The sequence below is a fragment of the Podarcis erhardii genome (genome assembly GCF_964252035.2).
Source record: "Podarcis erhardii genome assembly, chromosome: W".
Taxonomy (NCBI): Eukaryota; Metazoa; Chordata; class Lepidosauria; order Squamata; family Lacertidae; genus Podarcis; species Podarcis erhardii.
This window is the reverse complement of record NC_138506.1, coordinates 28,863,756-28,880,626: the sequence shown is the minus strand read 5'-3', so window position 1 is coordinate 28,880,626 and position 16,871 is coordinate 28,863,756. Positions and strand designations below refer to the sequence as shown.

The 16,871-nt window shown below is 43.3% G+C and overlaps 1 protein-coding gene and 1 long non-coding RNA gene across 2 annotated transcripts in view; one reads left to right on the top strand and one right to left on the bottom strand.

The window, feature by feature from the left end:
* The window catches only part of LOC309333271, a 364,852-nt gene that overhangs the window by 213,196 nt on the left and 134,785 nt on the right, over positions 1 to 16,871 (bottom strand). The window contains exon 2 of the long non-coding RNA XR_014152434.1: positions 16,136 to 16,371. This is a non-coding gene — a long non-coding RNA (uncharacterized lncRNA). The remainder of the gene's footprint in view (positions 1 to 16,135; positions 16,372 to 16,871) is intronic.
* LOC309333180 (E3 ubiquitin-protein ligase RNF4-like) lies at positions 9,097 to 9,682 on the top strand (the record flags this gene model as incomplete). Its single annotated transcript, XM_081846580.1, has 1 exon — positions 9,097 to 9,682. Exon 1 carries the CDS (start codon positions 9,128 to 9,130, stop codon positions 9,680 to 9,682), a length of 555 nt encoding a protein of 184 aa, XP_081702706.1. The 5' UTR covers positions 9,097 to 9,127.

Sequence of the window (16,871 nt, the reverse complement as noted above, 5' to 3'; positions counted from 1 at the left end):
GACATTTAGGGGATTGCTCTGAACGCCTCCATTAAGGGGGTGGAATGTTGTGTGTGCCTGTTGCGCTCTGTCCTCAGCGCCAACAAGGAGAGGGAGCTTTCTTGCAGGAAAATTGCCAGGAAAGTGTTATTATTATACCTGTTGCTTGAGAGAGGCAGAGTTTTCCCAAACTGCCAGCACGGCAAGGAGGCAAGGTGCGCGCCAAATGGGTGGCAGACACGTGTATGCCTGTGCGTGTGTGAATGTGAAGTTGCGTGCAGTGGGCGAGAGATGAGACCTGCAGCCAGGGAGAAAGTGTGGTTCCCACAGGCTGGAAGGGCTGTGTGTTTTCTCATGGGAAGTGTGCAAGGCAGGGAAGAGGCGCTTGCCTTCTGAGCATGCAGCAGGACATGATACAAGAGCGAGCGCGCAAAAGGTGTGAGCCACCCGTGCACGCCAGGCACAGATGGCAGCAGCGGCTTCCTCTGAAAGCAAGGTGCAGGGATTCGTTTTCTGAGGGCATAGGCAGCAAGGAGCAAAAGACAGCTCATGAGCGTGCAAAGGGAAGGCAGTGTGGTGTTGCGGTTAGAGAGCTGGGAGGCTGAACGTGGGGGCCGACCTAATCTTACTCAGAGCAGACCCATAGACATTACTGGACACAGAGATAGTTTGGTGTAGTGGTTAGACTGGCAGACTGAGACCTGGGAGAGACCAGGGTTCAAATCCCACCAGGAAGCTCCTCTCCACAGGGGGTTGGACTAGATGACCCTCGAGACCCCTTCCAACCCTGCAATTCTATGATTCTTTGAGAGCATGAGAAGAACTTTTCCCTACCCGCTTTCTCAATGCCATCCAGAATTAAAAAAAAATCTATCCTGTCGTCTCTTGTTTGTCTAACTCCCAAGTGCTGCAGTCTTTCTTCATCAGGGATTCACTCCACGTGGTGTGTGGCGGGGAGAGAAGACTGCTCTGGTTATCCAAACTGAACGTAGTCATAATTTGGTTGCATTTTACAAAGCACTTCAGGGCGGTTCAGACACTTCCTTGGAGAAAGCTCCCCTGCCCATGAAATCTTCCTAACAGCCTTGTGAGGTGGGCTCGTTCCCATCTTAGTAGCGACTGGCTTTGGAAGCAGGTGGCAGTTTACTAAGATGCTGACTTTTGTTTGAGAATTTGTATTTTGCTGCCTATAAACCTTACTTTCTCTGCGTTAATTTTCTTGCCCCTACTGGCAGCAGGGGTGGGTGGGAGGTGGGCAGGGGATTTTGTTGAATAACTGCCCAGGTCCGGCACGTTTCCGCTGCACCAGAAATCCTGGCCAGCAGCAGAGCGGCAGCGTGTGCTTGATGTGTGAGTGAAGAGAGAGTCCAAACGCTGTTTGTTCCTAATCTAAACAGCTTTATTTACACAGACAGATAAAACAAACAATCTCGTCAGAGACCGGAGCCATAGTGTGCATCTCTTACTCTTCTCCGGTGAGAAGTGAAAGTAACTCACAAAGAACTCAGCTCCTCCCCAGATGCAGGACACATAGAGGTTAGCCCTATAACCACCATATTTCACACCCCCTCTTGCCCTGTACCTGGGGAAACAAGCAACACTGCTTACCCCAAACACAGACCTTCACAGAACTCTCCATGACACTGGAAGGTCAGCGGTTTTTTGAAACCATCAGTGAGGTTCTTGGCACTGGGACAGTATTTCAGGTGTACTAATCCCGACCGAACACTCTGGCACACATTCTGGAAACGGATGTCTAGGTGTTTGGTCCTGGCCTTAAACTGCCCAAACTCTGCCAACTTCAGACAGGGTTGATTTTCTTCCCAAACAGTGACGGACAAACAACCCTCTTCCTAGATCTCCTGAACCAAGCACACATAGATTTCCAATTCCCTGCAAATCTCAGACAGCGCACTGAACTCAGCCTCAGTAGAGGAGAGCGCTATGAGACTTTGCTTTTGGGACTTCCACCCAACCAAAGAGTCCCCGAACGTCACCACCATACCAGACACGGACTTCCTGTCCGCCAGATTTGCCCAATTGCTGTCTACACAGCACGTCAATTTGACGTCGCCCTTGGCTGACAGCTTGAGGCAAAAGTCTTTGGTATCTTGCAGGTAATGCAGAACCTGTTTGATACCATTCCAGGCTTGTACGCTTTGGTTTGTAGCTTCCCGGCTGAGCAGACTGGTAGCAAACGCTATGTCAGGTCTGCTCCACTGGGACAGATACAACAGACTACCTAGAGCTGACTGAAAGAGCTCAGCATTTTCGAACACAGCATGTTTTACTTGCTGACTGTCTTTCACGTAGCTGGTCTCCATGCATGTCCTGACCCCTGCACATTCAGACATCCTGAACTTCTTAAGCAACTGCTCAATCTTTCCTTTCTGACTGAGCAAGAAACTTCCATCTTTAGCTCTAAAAATCTCTACACCTAGGTATATCCTTACTGCACACAGGTTCTTGAGCTTGAACTGTTTACCAACCTCTTTGGCAAACTTCTCCACCTGTGCAAGTGTCTTTGAGACATGGACTATATCCTCAACAAAGATTAAAATCAACTCCTGTGACTCACCTGACCCTTTAAGGTACAGGCAGCTATCAGCAAGACTTCTCTTGAAACCTAGCTTCTCTAAGGCTTAATTCAGACACATGTTCCAATTTCTGGCCGATTGCCTCAACCCACAGATCGATTTATGCAATCGCCAAACAGTGCCTTGTCTCTTGCCCTCAAACCCTGGAGGAGGAAGCATGTACAACTCCTCCTGGAGGTCTGAGTTCAAGTAGGCTACATCCACATCAAAGTGATGCACCTTCCAACCTCTTTGTGCAGCAATGGCCAAGAGCATGTGCAGAGTTTCACTTCTGGAAGTAGGAGCATACACCTCGGTGTAATGCAGCCCCTTCCGCTGCGTGAACCCTCTGGCTACTAGCCTAGCCTTGTACAGCAGTTCTCCAGATTCCATGGGTTTAAGGCGATAAACCCACCTGCTGCTCACAGCCTGTTTGCCAGCCAGCAACGCTGTGAGAGAGAACACACCTAGAGACTCCATTGAGCTCATCTGCTTCTGCATTGCCTCTTGCCATTTGCTGGCTTCTTCCTGAGGCAGTGTCTGAACATCCTCAAAACTTTCAGGTTCACACTGAGCCACCCCAACCCACAAACTTGTGGCCTCAAACCTGTCAGGCAGTTTACCCTTCATGGTTCAGGTTGATGTCCTCAGCGTGAGCTCCGGTACCCCCTCTGACCCACTAGGGCCAGCTAGACCATCCCCAGTGTCAGAGAGCTCCCCCTCTGACCTGCTGCGTCTTTTGAACCTTACAGCTGGACCTGTGGGTGAGGACGGTTCACTCTTTGGCTCTGTCTTGACAGCCTTTGGAGAGGTTTTAGGCTGCTCCTGCTCTGAACTCTCTTCCTCAGCAGCAGGTTCAGTCTCCACCTCCTCCTCCTCATCTGTTGGGTTTTTTTAAAAAAATAATATTTATTAAGATTTCAATAAAAAAGGTTACAAAAATGATAAAAACAAAAAACAAAAAATACAAATTACAGAAAAAATAAAAACAGTTAAAAATAAGTCCCTCTTTCTATATCTTACAATTCATTTACTTATTTTCACGACTTCCTCACACCTCCCTTTTTTGTATTCCAGTTCAAATAGTTAGTTCAGCAAATCCTTACCCTCTTCGTTTTATCTTAGTTCTTTATTTTTTTTTAATAATATTTTTATTAAGTTTATGAAATACAGAAAAAAGAGATAGAGACAGAAATAGAAAATACAGTAGAGAAATTACAAATTTCCATAATCCTTTTTTCCAGCACATCTATTAGACTTCCCCGCATCCTCCAAACCCTGCATTCTCTGTAATACAAAACATCAGCAATTTGTTAACTTATTTCAAAGCTTATTGTATCTTTCATTTTATCATGTTGCCTAATTTCAAAACTGTTGTAACCCAAATCTTATATGTTTTAGCTTAAACATAATAAAGTTATTTCATTATTCCACCTCTGACTTCTTGTACCTTAATTTCCATTTCATTAATTTACCGATGCTGAAGCAAGAATTTCTAAAAAGTGCATTTTTTAACATTCATACAACTTGTAATGTTTTTTCAAATAGTCTTTAAATTTTTCCCAGTCCTCCTCGATTGTTTCTTCTCCCAAGTCTCGGATTCTGCCAGTCATTTCGGCCAGTTCCATATAGTCCATCAACTGCGTCTGCCATTCCTCCAGCGTGGGTAAATCTTGTGTCTTCCAATGCTTAGCAATCAGGACCCTTGCTGCTGTGGTAGCATACATAAAAAAAAATCTATCTTTCTTAAGTACTCTCTGGTCTACAATGCCCAGAAGAAAGGCCTCCGGTTTCTTAGGTAAGGTAAATCTAAGTACCTTTTTTAGTTCATTATGAATCATCTCCCAAAAGGCCTTCACTTTCGGGCAAGTCCACCAGAGATGGAAGAATGTCCCTTCCGCCTCTTTACATTTCCAACATTTATTGTCAGACAGGTGATATATCTTAGCAAGCTTGACTGGGGTCATGTACCACCGGTATATCATTTTCATAATATTTTCCTTCAAGGCACTACATGCCGTAAATTTCATTCCGGTGTTCCATAACCTTTCCCAGTCTTCAAACATAATGTTGTGCCCCAAGTCCTGTGCCCATTTTATCATGGCGGATTTGACTGTCTCGTCCTGTGTATTCCATTTAAGCAGCAAGTTATACATTCTCGAAAGTAGTTTATTTTTTGGCTCTAACAATTCTGTCTCTAGTTTCGATTTTTCCACCTGGAATCCAACCTTTTTATCCACTTTAAAAACCTCCTGGATTTGAGCATAGTGCAACCAATCTCGCACCTTGTTTTTCAATTTTTCCAAGCTCAGCAACCTCCAATTGTCTCCAATTTTTTCAATTATTTCCCAATATTTAGGCCAGTAGGCTTCCATGTTAAGTCTCTTACGTGCCTTGGCCTCCACCGGTGAGAGCCACCTCGGAGTCTTACTCTCCGTTTTATCTTAGTTCTTTATCTTCACATATTATAACATTATATTTTCATCTAATATCAATCCATTTTTACATATTCCTATTTAACCTTATTACTAAAACCGCTTCGTTTCATTCCGACATCATTTTAACATTCATTAATTTTACAGTGTTTCTGTAAATAGTCTTTAAAATTCTTCCAATCTTCTTCCACCAACTCTTCTCCCTGGTCTCGGATTCTGCCAGTCATTTCCGCCAATTCCGTATAGTCCATTACTTTCATCTGCCATTCTTCCAGGGTGGGTAGATCTTGTGTCTTCCAATACTTTGTGATGAGTATTCTTGCTGCTGTTGTTGCATACATAAAAAAAGTTCTGTCCTTCTTTGGCACCAATTGGCCGACCATGCCCAGGAGAAAGGCCTCTGGTTTCTTCTGAAAGGTATACTTAAATACCTTTTTCAATTCATTATAGATCATCTCCCAGAAAGCCTTAATCCTTGGGCACGTCCACCAAAGGTGAAAGAATGTACCTTCATTTTCTTTACATTTCCAGCACTTATTATTGGGCAAATGATATATTTTTGCAAGCTTGACTGGTGTCATGTACCACCTGTATATCATTTTCATAATATTCTCTCGTAAGGCATTACATGCCGTAACTTTCATACCTGTGGTCCACAACTGTTCCCAGTCAGCAAACATAATGTTATGTCCAACATCTTGTACCCATTTAATCATAGTAGATTTCACCGTTTCATCCTGAGTATTCCATTTCAACAGCAAGTTATACATTCTTGATAATATCTTAGTTTTGGGTTCTAACAGTTCTGTTTCCAATTTTGATTTTTCCACCTGGAAGCCATTTTTTTTGTCCAAATTGTAGGCCTCCCTTATTTGATAATAATGAAGCCAATCTCGCACTTTATCTTTTAGTTTCTCAAAACTCTGCAATTTCAGTTTATCACCCTCCTGTTCCAAAATCACCCAATATTTTGGCCAATTGGCCTCCATATTGAGTTTTTTCAGAGCCTTTGCTTCCATAGGTGATAGCCACCTTGGGGTTTTATTTTCAAGTAAGTCTTTATATCTTGTCCAGACATTAAACAATGCTCTTCTGACAATATGGTTTTTAAATGCTTTATGTGCTTTAACCTTGTCATACCACAAATATGCATGCCACCCAAAAACATTATTAAAGGCTTCTAGATCCAAAATGTCTGTGTTCTCAAGAAGCAGCCATTCTTTCAGCCAGCAAAATGCTGCTGATTCATAATAGAGTTTAAGGTCTGGCAGGGCAAATCCACCTCTATCCTTTGCATCAGTTAGTATCTTAAATTTTATTCTGGGCTTCTTGCCCTGCCAGACAAATCTAGAAATGTCTCTCTGCCACTTCTTGAAACAATCCATTTTGTCCAAAATTTGCAATGATTGAAACAAAAACAACATTCTTGGCAATACATTCCTCTTTATAACAGCAATTTGACCAAACAAGGAAAGCTTCAAGTTTGACCATATTTCAAGGTCCTTTTTCACTTCTGACCAACATTTCTCATAGTTATCTTTAAACAAATTCACATTCTTAGCAGTCATATTAACCCCCAGGTATTTTACTTTCTTTACCAGTGTTAAACCTGTCTCCTTCTGAAACCTCTCTTTCTCCATCGGTGTTAAATTTTTCTCAAGAACCTTAGTTTTTAACTTGTTCAACTTAAATCCTGCCACTTGACCAAATTCCTGAATCAATTCCAATACACTTTTAGTACTGGATTCTGGCTCCTGTAACGTCAAAACCAGGTCATCTGCAAAAGCTTTAAGTTTGTACTGTTTGGCTCCGACCTGAATACCTTTGATCAGATGGTCCCTTCTAATCATATTTAGCAAAACCTCCAGGACCAAAATAAAAAGCAATGGGGAAATTGGGCAGCCTTGTCGTGTCCCTTTCTCCATCTTAAATTCTTCTGTCACCACGTTATTAACTAGCAATTTGGCCTTTTGTTCTGAATAAATTGCACCTATACCATTTTCAAAACCTTGACCAACCCCCATCCCCTGAAGATTTTTCTTCATAAAGCTCCAAGAAATATTATCAAAAGCTTTCTCCGCATCTGCAAATATCAAAACTGATTTAGTATTAATATTCACTTGCAACTTCTCCAAAATGTTAATTATGTTTCTCGTATTGTCACACAAGTGTCTACCAGGGAGAAAGCCAGCTTGATCTTTATGTATCTCCTCCACTAATACTTTTTTCAATCTTTTAGCCAATATATCTGCAAAAATTTTGTAATCCGCGTTAAGCAGGGATATGGGGCAGTAGTTCTTAAGTTGTGTTTTTTCAGACTCAGTTTTCAGTATAAGTGTAATATAAGCTTCCTTCCACGACTCTGGCACCTTTTCCCCCTCCAAAATTTCGTTGCAAACCTCCTTTAGTGGTTGAATTATCCAATCTTTCAAAGATCTATAGTATTTTGAGGTTAAACCGTCCAGCCCTGGAGATTTGCCCAACTGCATATTCTGGATGGCACCTTCCACCTCCTGTTCTGTTATTTTATAATTCAACATTAACTTATTTTCTTGAGAAATTTTTTGTAATCCATTAGTTCTTAAAAATTGGTCTATATCAGTCTCTTTCTGTGGCCCTTGTGTATAAAGTTGTTTAAAATATCTCTGGAAACACTTTCTAATCTCCTGTGGATTCTGTATGTTCTTTCCTTCCACTTCCAAATTTGTAATAGTATTTAATTTTTGTCTTTTTTTCATCTGCCAGGCTAGCAGTTTCCCACATTTATTAGCCGATTCGAATGTCTTTTGTCTCATCTGTTTAATTTTCCATTCTGTTTCCTGATTTATCATTTTCATACTTGATATAGCTTTATTTCTCTCAGAATCTCTTGCGACTTTGGTTTCGCTCTTAATTTCTTCTCACCTTCTTTTATTTTCTCCAAAATTTTATCTTTTTTCTCATTTTGAGTTCTCTTCTTTATTGCATTCTGTTGAATCAGAAACCCTCTCATAACCGCTTTACTTGCGTCCCAGATTACTCTTTTTTCCACTGTGGTACTCATATTTATCTCAAAATAGTCTCTCAAAATTTTTTGGGCCTTCTTAGTCACCTCTTCGTCTCTAAACAAGGTGTCATTCATCCTCCATCTAAAGGAGCCAATTGGTGTTAATTTCATCTCCATTCTCACAGCATTATGGTCGGAGCAAGTTTCACACATGAAAGACTTAAAACAAATACTTCTTTCCTGATGAATAGCCTTTGGACTGTAATGTAACTTAAATAGAAAACTATCTTTAGAAAGATCTTTCCTCCAAAAGCATTTTATTTTAAAAATCCAATTTAAATAAAAAAGATTTTTTAATTATTCTTTTTTAAATCATTGATTTTTATCCACCCTGTTGGGTGTACACATTGAATATGTCATACCTGGAAAATACCTCTTGCAAGAGCAGCCATAGGAGGTGTGCTCTAGTAGAGGCAACTCCAATGAATTTCATTTAAGATTTCCCATCGTCCTCAGCTTGGCTATGTGCCCTGGTTCTTCTTGAAGAAGAGACATTCATCATGAGTTCTTCCCTTCTCCTTATCAGACTCTTGTATAAAGAGGACTGTCAAGGTAGGGAAAGATGCTCCACCTCGTAATAATCCTAATTGTTTTAGCTAATCTCTTGGCTGAAAGATAGAAAATTAATATTTGTGTGCCTGCTTCTTAGCCTAATCATGTTTCTTCCCACTTTAATGCAGTTCTGTAGAGTAACATGAAAGACACCCTAACTCAGGCTTCCTCAACTTCGGCCCTTCAGATGTTTTGAGACTACAATTCCCATCATCCCTGACCACTGGTCCTGTTAGGTAGGGATCATGGGAGTTGTAGGCCAAAAACATCTGGAGGGCCGAGGTTGAGGAAGCCTGCCCTAACTCCTCAAGATGTTGAACTTGCTCCAGCTTCGGAGTACCTGCTATAAAAGAGACAACTCTTAAAAAGTCACAGTGCTCCAAAGCGTCACCAGTTGCATAAATTTGCTTTAGAGAGAGCATTCATGATCATCATTATCACATTACAGAATTGCTTGGCGACTAAGCAGGGAGCAGCACACAGAGATAAGGGGGGAAGCAAGTACTCTGCAGCCTGTGCCTCTCCCATCCCTGTGCATCATGAGTTCAACAAGTACAGAATGTAATGCAACCCAGCACAGTAACAGCAAGAGGGGCAGTCGCAACACCTCCGCAAGACCTCCTCATACTCTGGACAAGATGATGGTGGGAACTGCTTCTGAACCCTGTATCCCCTCCTCCTCCTCCTCCTCCGCCTCCTCCTCCCTGCCACACAGCCTTAATGATAGAAGGATTGATGTGGAAGTAGTTGACCTCACTTGCGAAACTTCAGAACCTATAGTTGTTGATCTTACACAAGACGATTCTGTTGTGCTTGTTGGAGAGAGTGGGCAGCAGCCCAATAGAGAGTTCAGACGTCAACCATTGTCTGACAGCCTCATATTTAGTGGTGGTGGTGGTGGTGGTGATAGCAGACACACACAGAGTGGTGCTCTTGCCACTAAAAAGCTCCCCAGAGAAGTGGGAAGGAGGGAATTTGCAAGATCCTCAGGTACTTTGAGTTGTGGAATTTGCATAGACAGCTATGCAGAGATTGTGCAAAGCGGACGGCTTATAGTGTCAACTCTGGCAAAATGGCGTCCGGCACCCTTCTGAGCTGTGACACTGTTGCTGTCCATGCTGGTAAAAACCTCTTCCAGCTTCCTTAGCACTCGTAGCAGAGCTTGCACAGCGGGAAAGCTGTTGCTTTGTGTGGGAATAAATCAGACTGCGATGCGGGCTTTTCTCTTATCTTCAAAAGCCTTTAATGAGTGCAATAACAACATAAATCAACCCGGTGAATTTGCCGGCATTCTTTCCGCTTCTCGGTAAAAGCGAAAGAAAAAAGACACACAGAGAAACACTCCCCTATGTGAATATAGCCACGCCTCAGAATGTGAGACGTCACTCAGAACTGTTTAACCCTGTAAGTTCTGATTCTCCTCACACCCCCTCTCGTCTCGCATCCTGAGGGAAACTGTGAGGACACATCTACAGACCTCTTTGAGTTCAACTCCTTTCCCATTGCCTCTTGCCCCTTCCTGGCATCTGTCTCAGGCAACTGTTGAACCTTCTCGAAACTCTCAGGTTCGCACTGTGCGAAACCAACCCATGCGCTGGTGACCTGAAACCTCTCAGGTGGTACCCCCTTCGTCGAGCGTGCAGAACGTCTGAGCACTGTCTCAGGTGCTCCCTCTGACCCACTGGGGCCAGCAAGTGTTTCACTGCTACCAGAAGGCTCCCCCTCTGACTTAGTGCGTCTTCGGGCCTTCTGAACTTTGCTAACGGGAGACGAAGGCTCACTCTTGGGCTCTCTTTTAACAACCTGTGGAGATGCCCAATCCTGTTCTTGACCCTGGTCAGCGACCTGGTCCTCATCAACAGGTTCAGCTTCTGCCTCTCCCTCCTCCTCAGAATCAGACAGACATTCTGAGAAAACGTCAGGATTCGCATGGATCCTTGACCAACCATTCTGTTCACAGAACTCAGCATTTCTGCTGACTAGAATCCTGGACTGATCACCATCTGGATATACAAACCTCCACCCCTTTGTCCCAGGCTCATACCCACAAAAGATCATTTTCTGGGACCTCGGGTCACCTTTCTTTCATTGACCCTTTGGCACAAGCACCCACGCTTCACAACCAAAGACACGGAAGAAATGCACCTGCGGCTTCTTTCCGTGAAGCAAGAAAAACGGGGTGTCACCTACCACTGAATTGTAGGACCTGTTCATCGTGAAATTGGCCGTCTTCACCGCCTCCCCCCCAAAACTCGGAGGCAAACCAGAGTCAAACAGCAAAGCGTCAGCTGCTTGAGCTAGTGCCTTGCTCCTGCGCTCTGCCGCACCAATCCCCTGAGGAGAGGTGGCAACCGTCAATCTGTGACGTATTCCCTTCTGGCGGAAGAAACTCTGCAGAGCAGACCCAGTGACCTCTGCGCCTCGGTCACTCTGGAACCCCTGCACCTTGGTGGAAAACTGTAGTTCCACTGCCGCAACCCAATCTTTGATCAGTTGCGCTGCTTCTTTTTTGTGTTTCAGCGAGAACACCCAGGCATTCTGGGTAAAATCATCTGTCAGCGTCAGGGCAAATCTGGCCCCGCCCAGGCTCTCTGGCATGGGACCCCAAAGGTCTGTGTGCACAAGCTCAAAAGGCTTTGTGGTTACCCTTTCCAATCTGGGATAACTGCACCCTTTTGCCTTTGCCCTTTTGCATGCTCTACAATCTAGGGATCGGTCACATGCTTTTATCCTGCAACCTACAGTGCACTGGCACAACTTCTGGATACCTCCCCAACAGCCATGTGACATTCTCTTGTGCCACAAATGAGCACATGAATCATGAAGTGGAACGTTTGCACACTTTGCCTGTGCTTCCTCAGCGTCCCCCTCACCCTCCAGAGGTGTCTCCAAAACAAAGAGGTTGTTCTGACATGCAACACTGACCAGTTGCCTCCCACCCCTGGAAATAGAACAGACATTATTTTCAAAGTAAACCTTGTACCCCTCCTGTAAGAGACAAGATACAGATAAAAGACAATGCTTCATTCCAGGCACAATGTAGACCTCCAACTCCGCCTGCAAAAAAGAAACAAACACATTTCCAACAGTGGTTAAATGTCTCTGTGACCCATCAGCAAATTCAACTGTCTTCCCAGGTCACTGCTGTACAAAAATTGTGTGTGTTATTTGGATGATGTGCTGATCTACTCAGAAACGGAAGAGGAGCATGTGAAGCACGTAAAAGAGGTATTGGAGAGGTTAAAAAGGCATAAGCTGTATGCCAAGTTAGAGAAATGCCAGTTCCATGTACAAAAAGTGGAATTTTTGGGCTACCGCCTCTCAGCAGAAAGTGTACACATGGAAAGAGGGAAGGTGAAAAGTGTGCTGGAGTGGAAGCAGCCCAAAACCAAGAAAGATGTTCAGAGGTTCATAGGCTTCAGTAATTACTATAGAAATTTTATACCCAATTACGCACACATCACTGCCCCTATAACCGATTGCTTGAGAGCAAGGAAGGCTTTCTGTTGGACGTCTGAGGCACAGGCGGCCTTTGAAAACTTGAAAGTGTTTGCCTCAGAAGAGTACCTGATACATGTAGAGGCACAAAAACCCATGAGGGTTGAGACAGATGCATCAGACAGGGCCATAGGGGCAGTGTTGCTGCAGCAGGATAGGGAAGGAAACTGGTGGCCATGTGCCTTTCATTCCAGGAAGCTGAGCCGCTCTGAGCAGAATTACATGATTTGGGACAAAGAGCTTTTGGCTATTTATGATGCTATTAAAATTTGGAAGCATTTCTTAGCAGGGGCCCAGCAACAGGTGCAGGTATATACAGATCAAAAAAACCTGGAGTACTGGAGGACGGCTAGACTTCTTAATCAGAGACAGTTAAGATGGTCGGAGTTCTTTTCAGGATTCCACTTCAATATAGGATATGTGCCAGGAGTGCAGAATGCGAGGAAGCCAGAATATATGGAAGAGCAACAGGCTCCAACTGAGAGGTATGTGTTTGAACCTGAGCAATGGCAACGTGCAGCCACCATAGTAAGGGAGCAGGAGCTGCCTGCAAGCACTCACAGAAAGGGATGAATATGCACAAAGGAAACTGTCAGAAGTAAGACAAAAAGAAGGCAGAGAGGGGGATTTTGAAGAAAGAGGGGGTTTGCTTTATCACAAGGGGGCGCTGTATGTGCCAGATGGGGATGTGAGAGCAAGAATTCTCAGGCAACATCATGACAATCTGACAGCGGGGCATTTTGGGCGTAATAAGACTATGTACTTGATTACCAAGGAATTCTGGTGGCCCAAAATTAAGGAGGAAGTAGCAGAGTATGTCAGGGGTTGTGCAGTTTGCCAAAGGGCAAAAGGGGAAAGGGCAGTACCTGCAGGGTTGCTCCAGCCTTTGCCCACACCTAAAAAACCGTGGGAGGCAGTATCTATGGATTTTATCACAGACATGCCGGTATCTCAGAGGAAAACAGTGATTCTAGTGGTAGTGGACATGCTGACGAAAATGGCGCATTTCATACCCTGCACCAAGATGCCTTCTGCACAGGAAACAGCCAAACTGTTTATAGACAACGTATTCAGGTTGCATGGGATGGCCTCTAGGCTAATTACGAATCGAGGAAGTCAGTTTACTTCACGCTTCTGGAGATAGTTAATGGAGCTGCTGGAGGTGCAAGTAAACTTCACCTCAGCTAGACATCCCCAGTTGAATGGGCAATCAGAAAGGGTTAATGCTATCTTGCAGCAATATTTGAGATGTTATGTGAGTCATCAGCAAAATGACTGGGCAGAGAAATTAAGTTTGGCTGAATTTGCATATAATAATGCAGTGCACACCTCTACAGGGGTGTCACCCTTCATGCCAAACTATGGGAGGCATCCCAGAGCCGCCTTCAGGTGTCTTTTAAAAGTAAAATAGTTGTTTACTGCCTTGACATCTGCTGGGAGGGCGTTCCACAGGACAGGCAGGAAAAGGGTTAAAGCTGAAAGAATATGAGGAACTAAAGATTTTTTTACCAAGTTGGTTACATCATAGACAATTAAACGAACAGTTTAAGGAAGACAATAAGAAAGGTTTCAGCTACACAGTGTCAAACTTTCAAAAAGAGATAATTGAGAGTGATACGAAATTACTCAAAAAAATGTATAATCTCCTGTTATATGGGGAAACGCTGGACAAAATGTTAAAGTCAGCACAAATAAAGTGGGGTCAGGATTTAGGTCACAATATACAACTTGATCGCCAAAGAATTCATGCTTTTGAATTCTGGTGCTGGAGGAGACTCTTGAGAGTCCCATGGACTGCAAGAAGATCAAACCTATCCATTCTTAAGGAAATCAGCCCTGAGTGCTCACTGGAAGGACAGATTGTGAAGCTGAGGCTCCAATACTTTGGCCACCTCATGAGAAGAGAAGACTCCATGGAAAAGACCCTGATGTTGGGAAAGATGGAGGGCACAAGGAGAAGGGGATGACAGAGGACGATATGGTTGGATAGTGTTCTTGAAGCTACCAGCATGAATTTGACCAAACTGCGGGAGGCAGTGGAAGACAGAAGTGCTTGGCGTGCTCTGGTCCATGGGGTCACGAAGAGTCGGACACGACTAAACAACTAAACAACAACAACATACAACTTGAAGATTGGGAAAAGATGTGGAAGGTGAATTTAAAATTTACAGATTGTATTTTATTGAAAGAGAATTATATGAAAATGATGTATAAATGGTATATTATGCCAGAGAAAGTGGCAAAAATGTATAAAAAGGGATCTAACACTTGTTGGAAATGTAAAGAAAAAGATGGTACATTTTATCATATGTGGTGGGAATGCAAAAGGTTTAGAAATTATTGGGAAATGATATATAATGAATTGAAAAAAAATGTTTAAAAAGACTTTTGTTAAGAAACCAGAAGCATTCCTCCTAGGAATTCTAGATCAATATTTAAAGAAAGAAAACTGGAAATTATTTATAAAGAAAGAAAACTGGAAATTATTTATGTATATTAGCAGAAGCTTGGAAGACAGAAGAAATACTAACAAAAGAACAATGGCAAGGGAAACTTATGGAATATGCAGAACTGGCAAAATTAACAGATAAATTACATGAAAAGGATAACAAAGATTTTTAAAGAGAATGGGAACCATTTACAACATATATGAAGAGGCAACATAAAGAATTGGACTCACTGGCAGGGTTTGAATAAACACACACAATTGTATATAACAAAAAGTAAGACTATATGTATTGGGGAAATTTTGGGAAACAACACGCAGGATGAGGAATATGGAAATAAAACAAAATGGGAATATAAGGGAAGTCCAGGGGAGGAGGGGGGAAATATGGAAAATTGTTAGAGAAATACTGTTAGCGGATGTATACATGGAAAAACCAATAAAAACATTTTTTAAAAACAACAAAAGCAAATGGCATGGCTGTGCCTTTTTGCTGTATTTCTTTTGATTTCTCATTGTCTTCATTTGTTTCTGTTTTGCATCTTTGCAGTTGGCATGCCTAAAGAGCATTGGCTTTAAGAAAAATTGAAGCAAAGCAATGCAGTGAACAGGGACTAGCAAGGGTCCAAGGAATGTGTGGCGGAGGCCGTGGGGCCAGAGTCAGATCCAGGGGGAGAGGGAAGGGATTTGTGAGAGTTTCTGCCTCCTGCAAGGCAGGAGCTGCAAGAATGGATACAGTCTGAGCCGTCAAAGACGGGCAGAAGGTGCAGGATGTGGGGAAAGAGCCAGGGCTGGAGGAAGAGCAGGATGTGCCAGGAGCAGAGGATGAGACCATGTTGGGGGAGGAGAGCGGTAGAATCTCCTCTGTCCTCTTCTCTGCTGTCCTCCAGCACCAGAGGGGCTTGAAGAGGCAGGCACAGCAGCAACGTCCATGTAGGAGAACTCACAGGTTGCTTGCAGGCATCCAATCAGGGGAGAGTACTTAAGTTTGAGTGGAGGCATGGTCACACCGTTGCTCCAACAGTCCTGCTCTGAGCACAAGTCTGGAGAGGGATGCCAACTACTTAGTCGCCAGAAGCGGGTTGTTGGGAGTCATTCTGCAAAGAAACAGTAAAGATGTTTGTACCTTTAAGAACTGTTTCCTTGAGCTCTGGGCAGATTGGGTACAACTGGTCATGACTACAAAAGGAGGAAAAGTTGCAGTTTGAACTTTGCCTGCAGAGAGAAAACACCCACAAGCTTTGTTGTTTGTTGTTTTGTAATAGTCTCGTGGTGTCGTAGTTTCTGTCATCTGCCACCAGAGGAGAAAAAAACCCTTTAACAGGTTATGGGCCCAGTCCTGAGTGGGCAGAGACAGATTGTGGAAAAGAACCCAGAGACTGGAAGCAACTCAGCGTTTCTCAAGCAGCTGGCTGTGGTAAGGTGAAGGTGTCGGCAGAGAGTGTCTGTTTGAGACCAGTGTAGTGATCAGGTGGGATTGCTATGAGGAATTATAACAAATATAGAGTAAGCCATCTGTGTCAGCAATGAAAGCATTGTGTTGACTGGGTTTAAAATATTTTGATATGATTTTTGATCAATATGATTTTTGATCAATCCACACCTCTGCATCCCTGTTCCATTTCTCTTTCTTGACCAGTCACGTACACTGCCAGTTGCTTCGCCAGGCAGGCATCCTGGGTCATCAAAGACAGTGGGCAGTTTCTTTGATGTAGCTTTTCTGATATGTTAATCTTAGGATGTTAATCTTAGGGCCAGGAAACAGATCTCACCTGAAGGTGATAATGATTGCTGTCTTCCTGGCCATCCTTCTTATCATGTGTATTGCTTGTTTATGACCTCGGGGGTTGCCAAGTGCACTCCTTAGTGTTTTGAATACTGTTTTGGCTTCCATCTTATTTTTAATATACAATACCACCCCTCTTTTCTTTTCCTTATCTGAGGATTCAAATTCATTTCCCAATCTTTTGTTAATTAACACTTTTCTATGCCTTCTAGCTACATGCGTTTCCTGAAGACAGATAATGTCCAAATTCTTCTTTTTCAGATATTGCTCAATTTTATTTCTCCTTTTTTTATCGTTCATCCCATTAATATTCCAATTCCAAATTTTTAATCCCATAGTGCTTAACTTTCACTTAGCTTTTCTTTACGTTGTCCTTTCCTTTATAGATGCCCTGGATCCTCTTCTTCTTCCTCTGCCTCTTCGTCCAATCTGCTTCCTCCCCCCTCCTCCTCCTCCCCTACTCCTGGTTCTCCTGGTGGTCCTCCCTCTGCACCCACAGTTCCATTCGCTTCCGCTCTCAGTTCCTTGTATTTCCTCAGAAACTTCCCGGTTT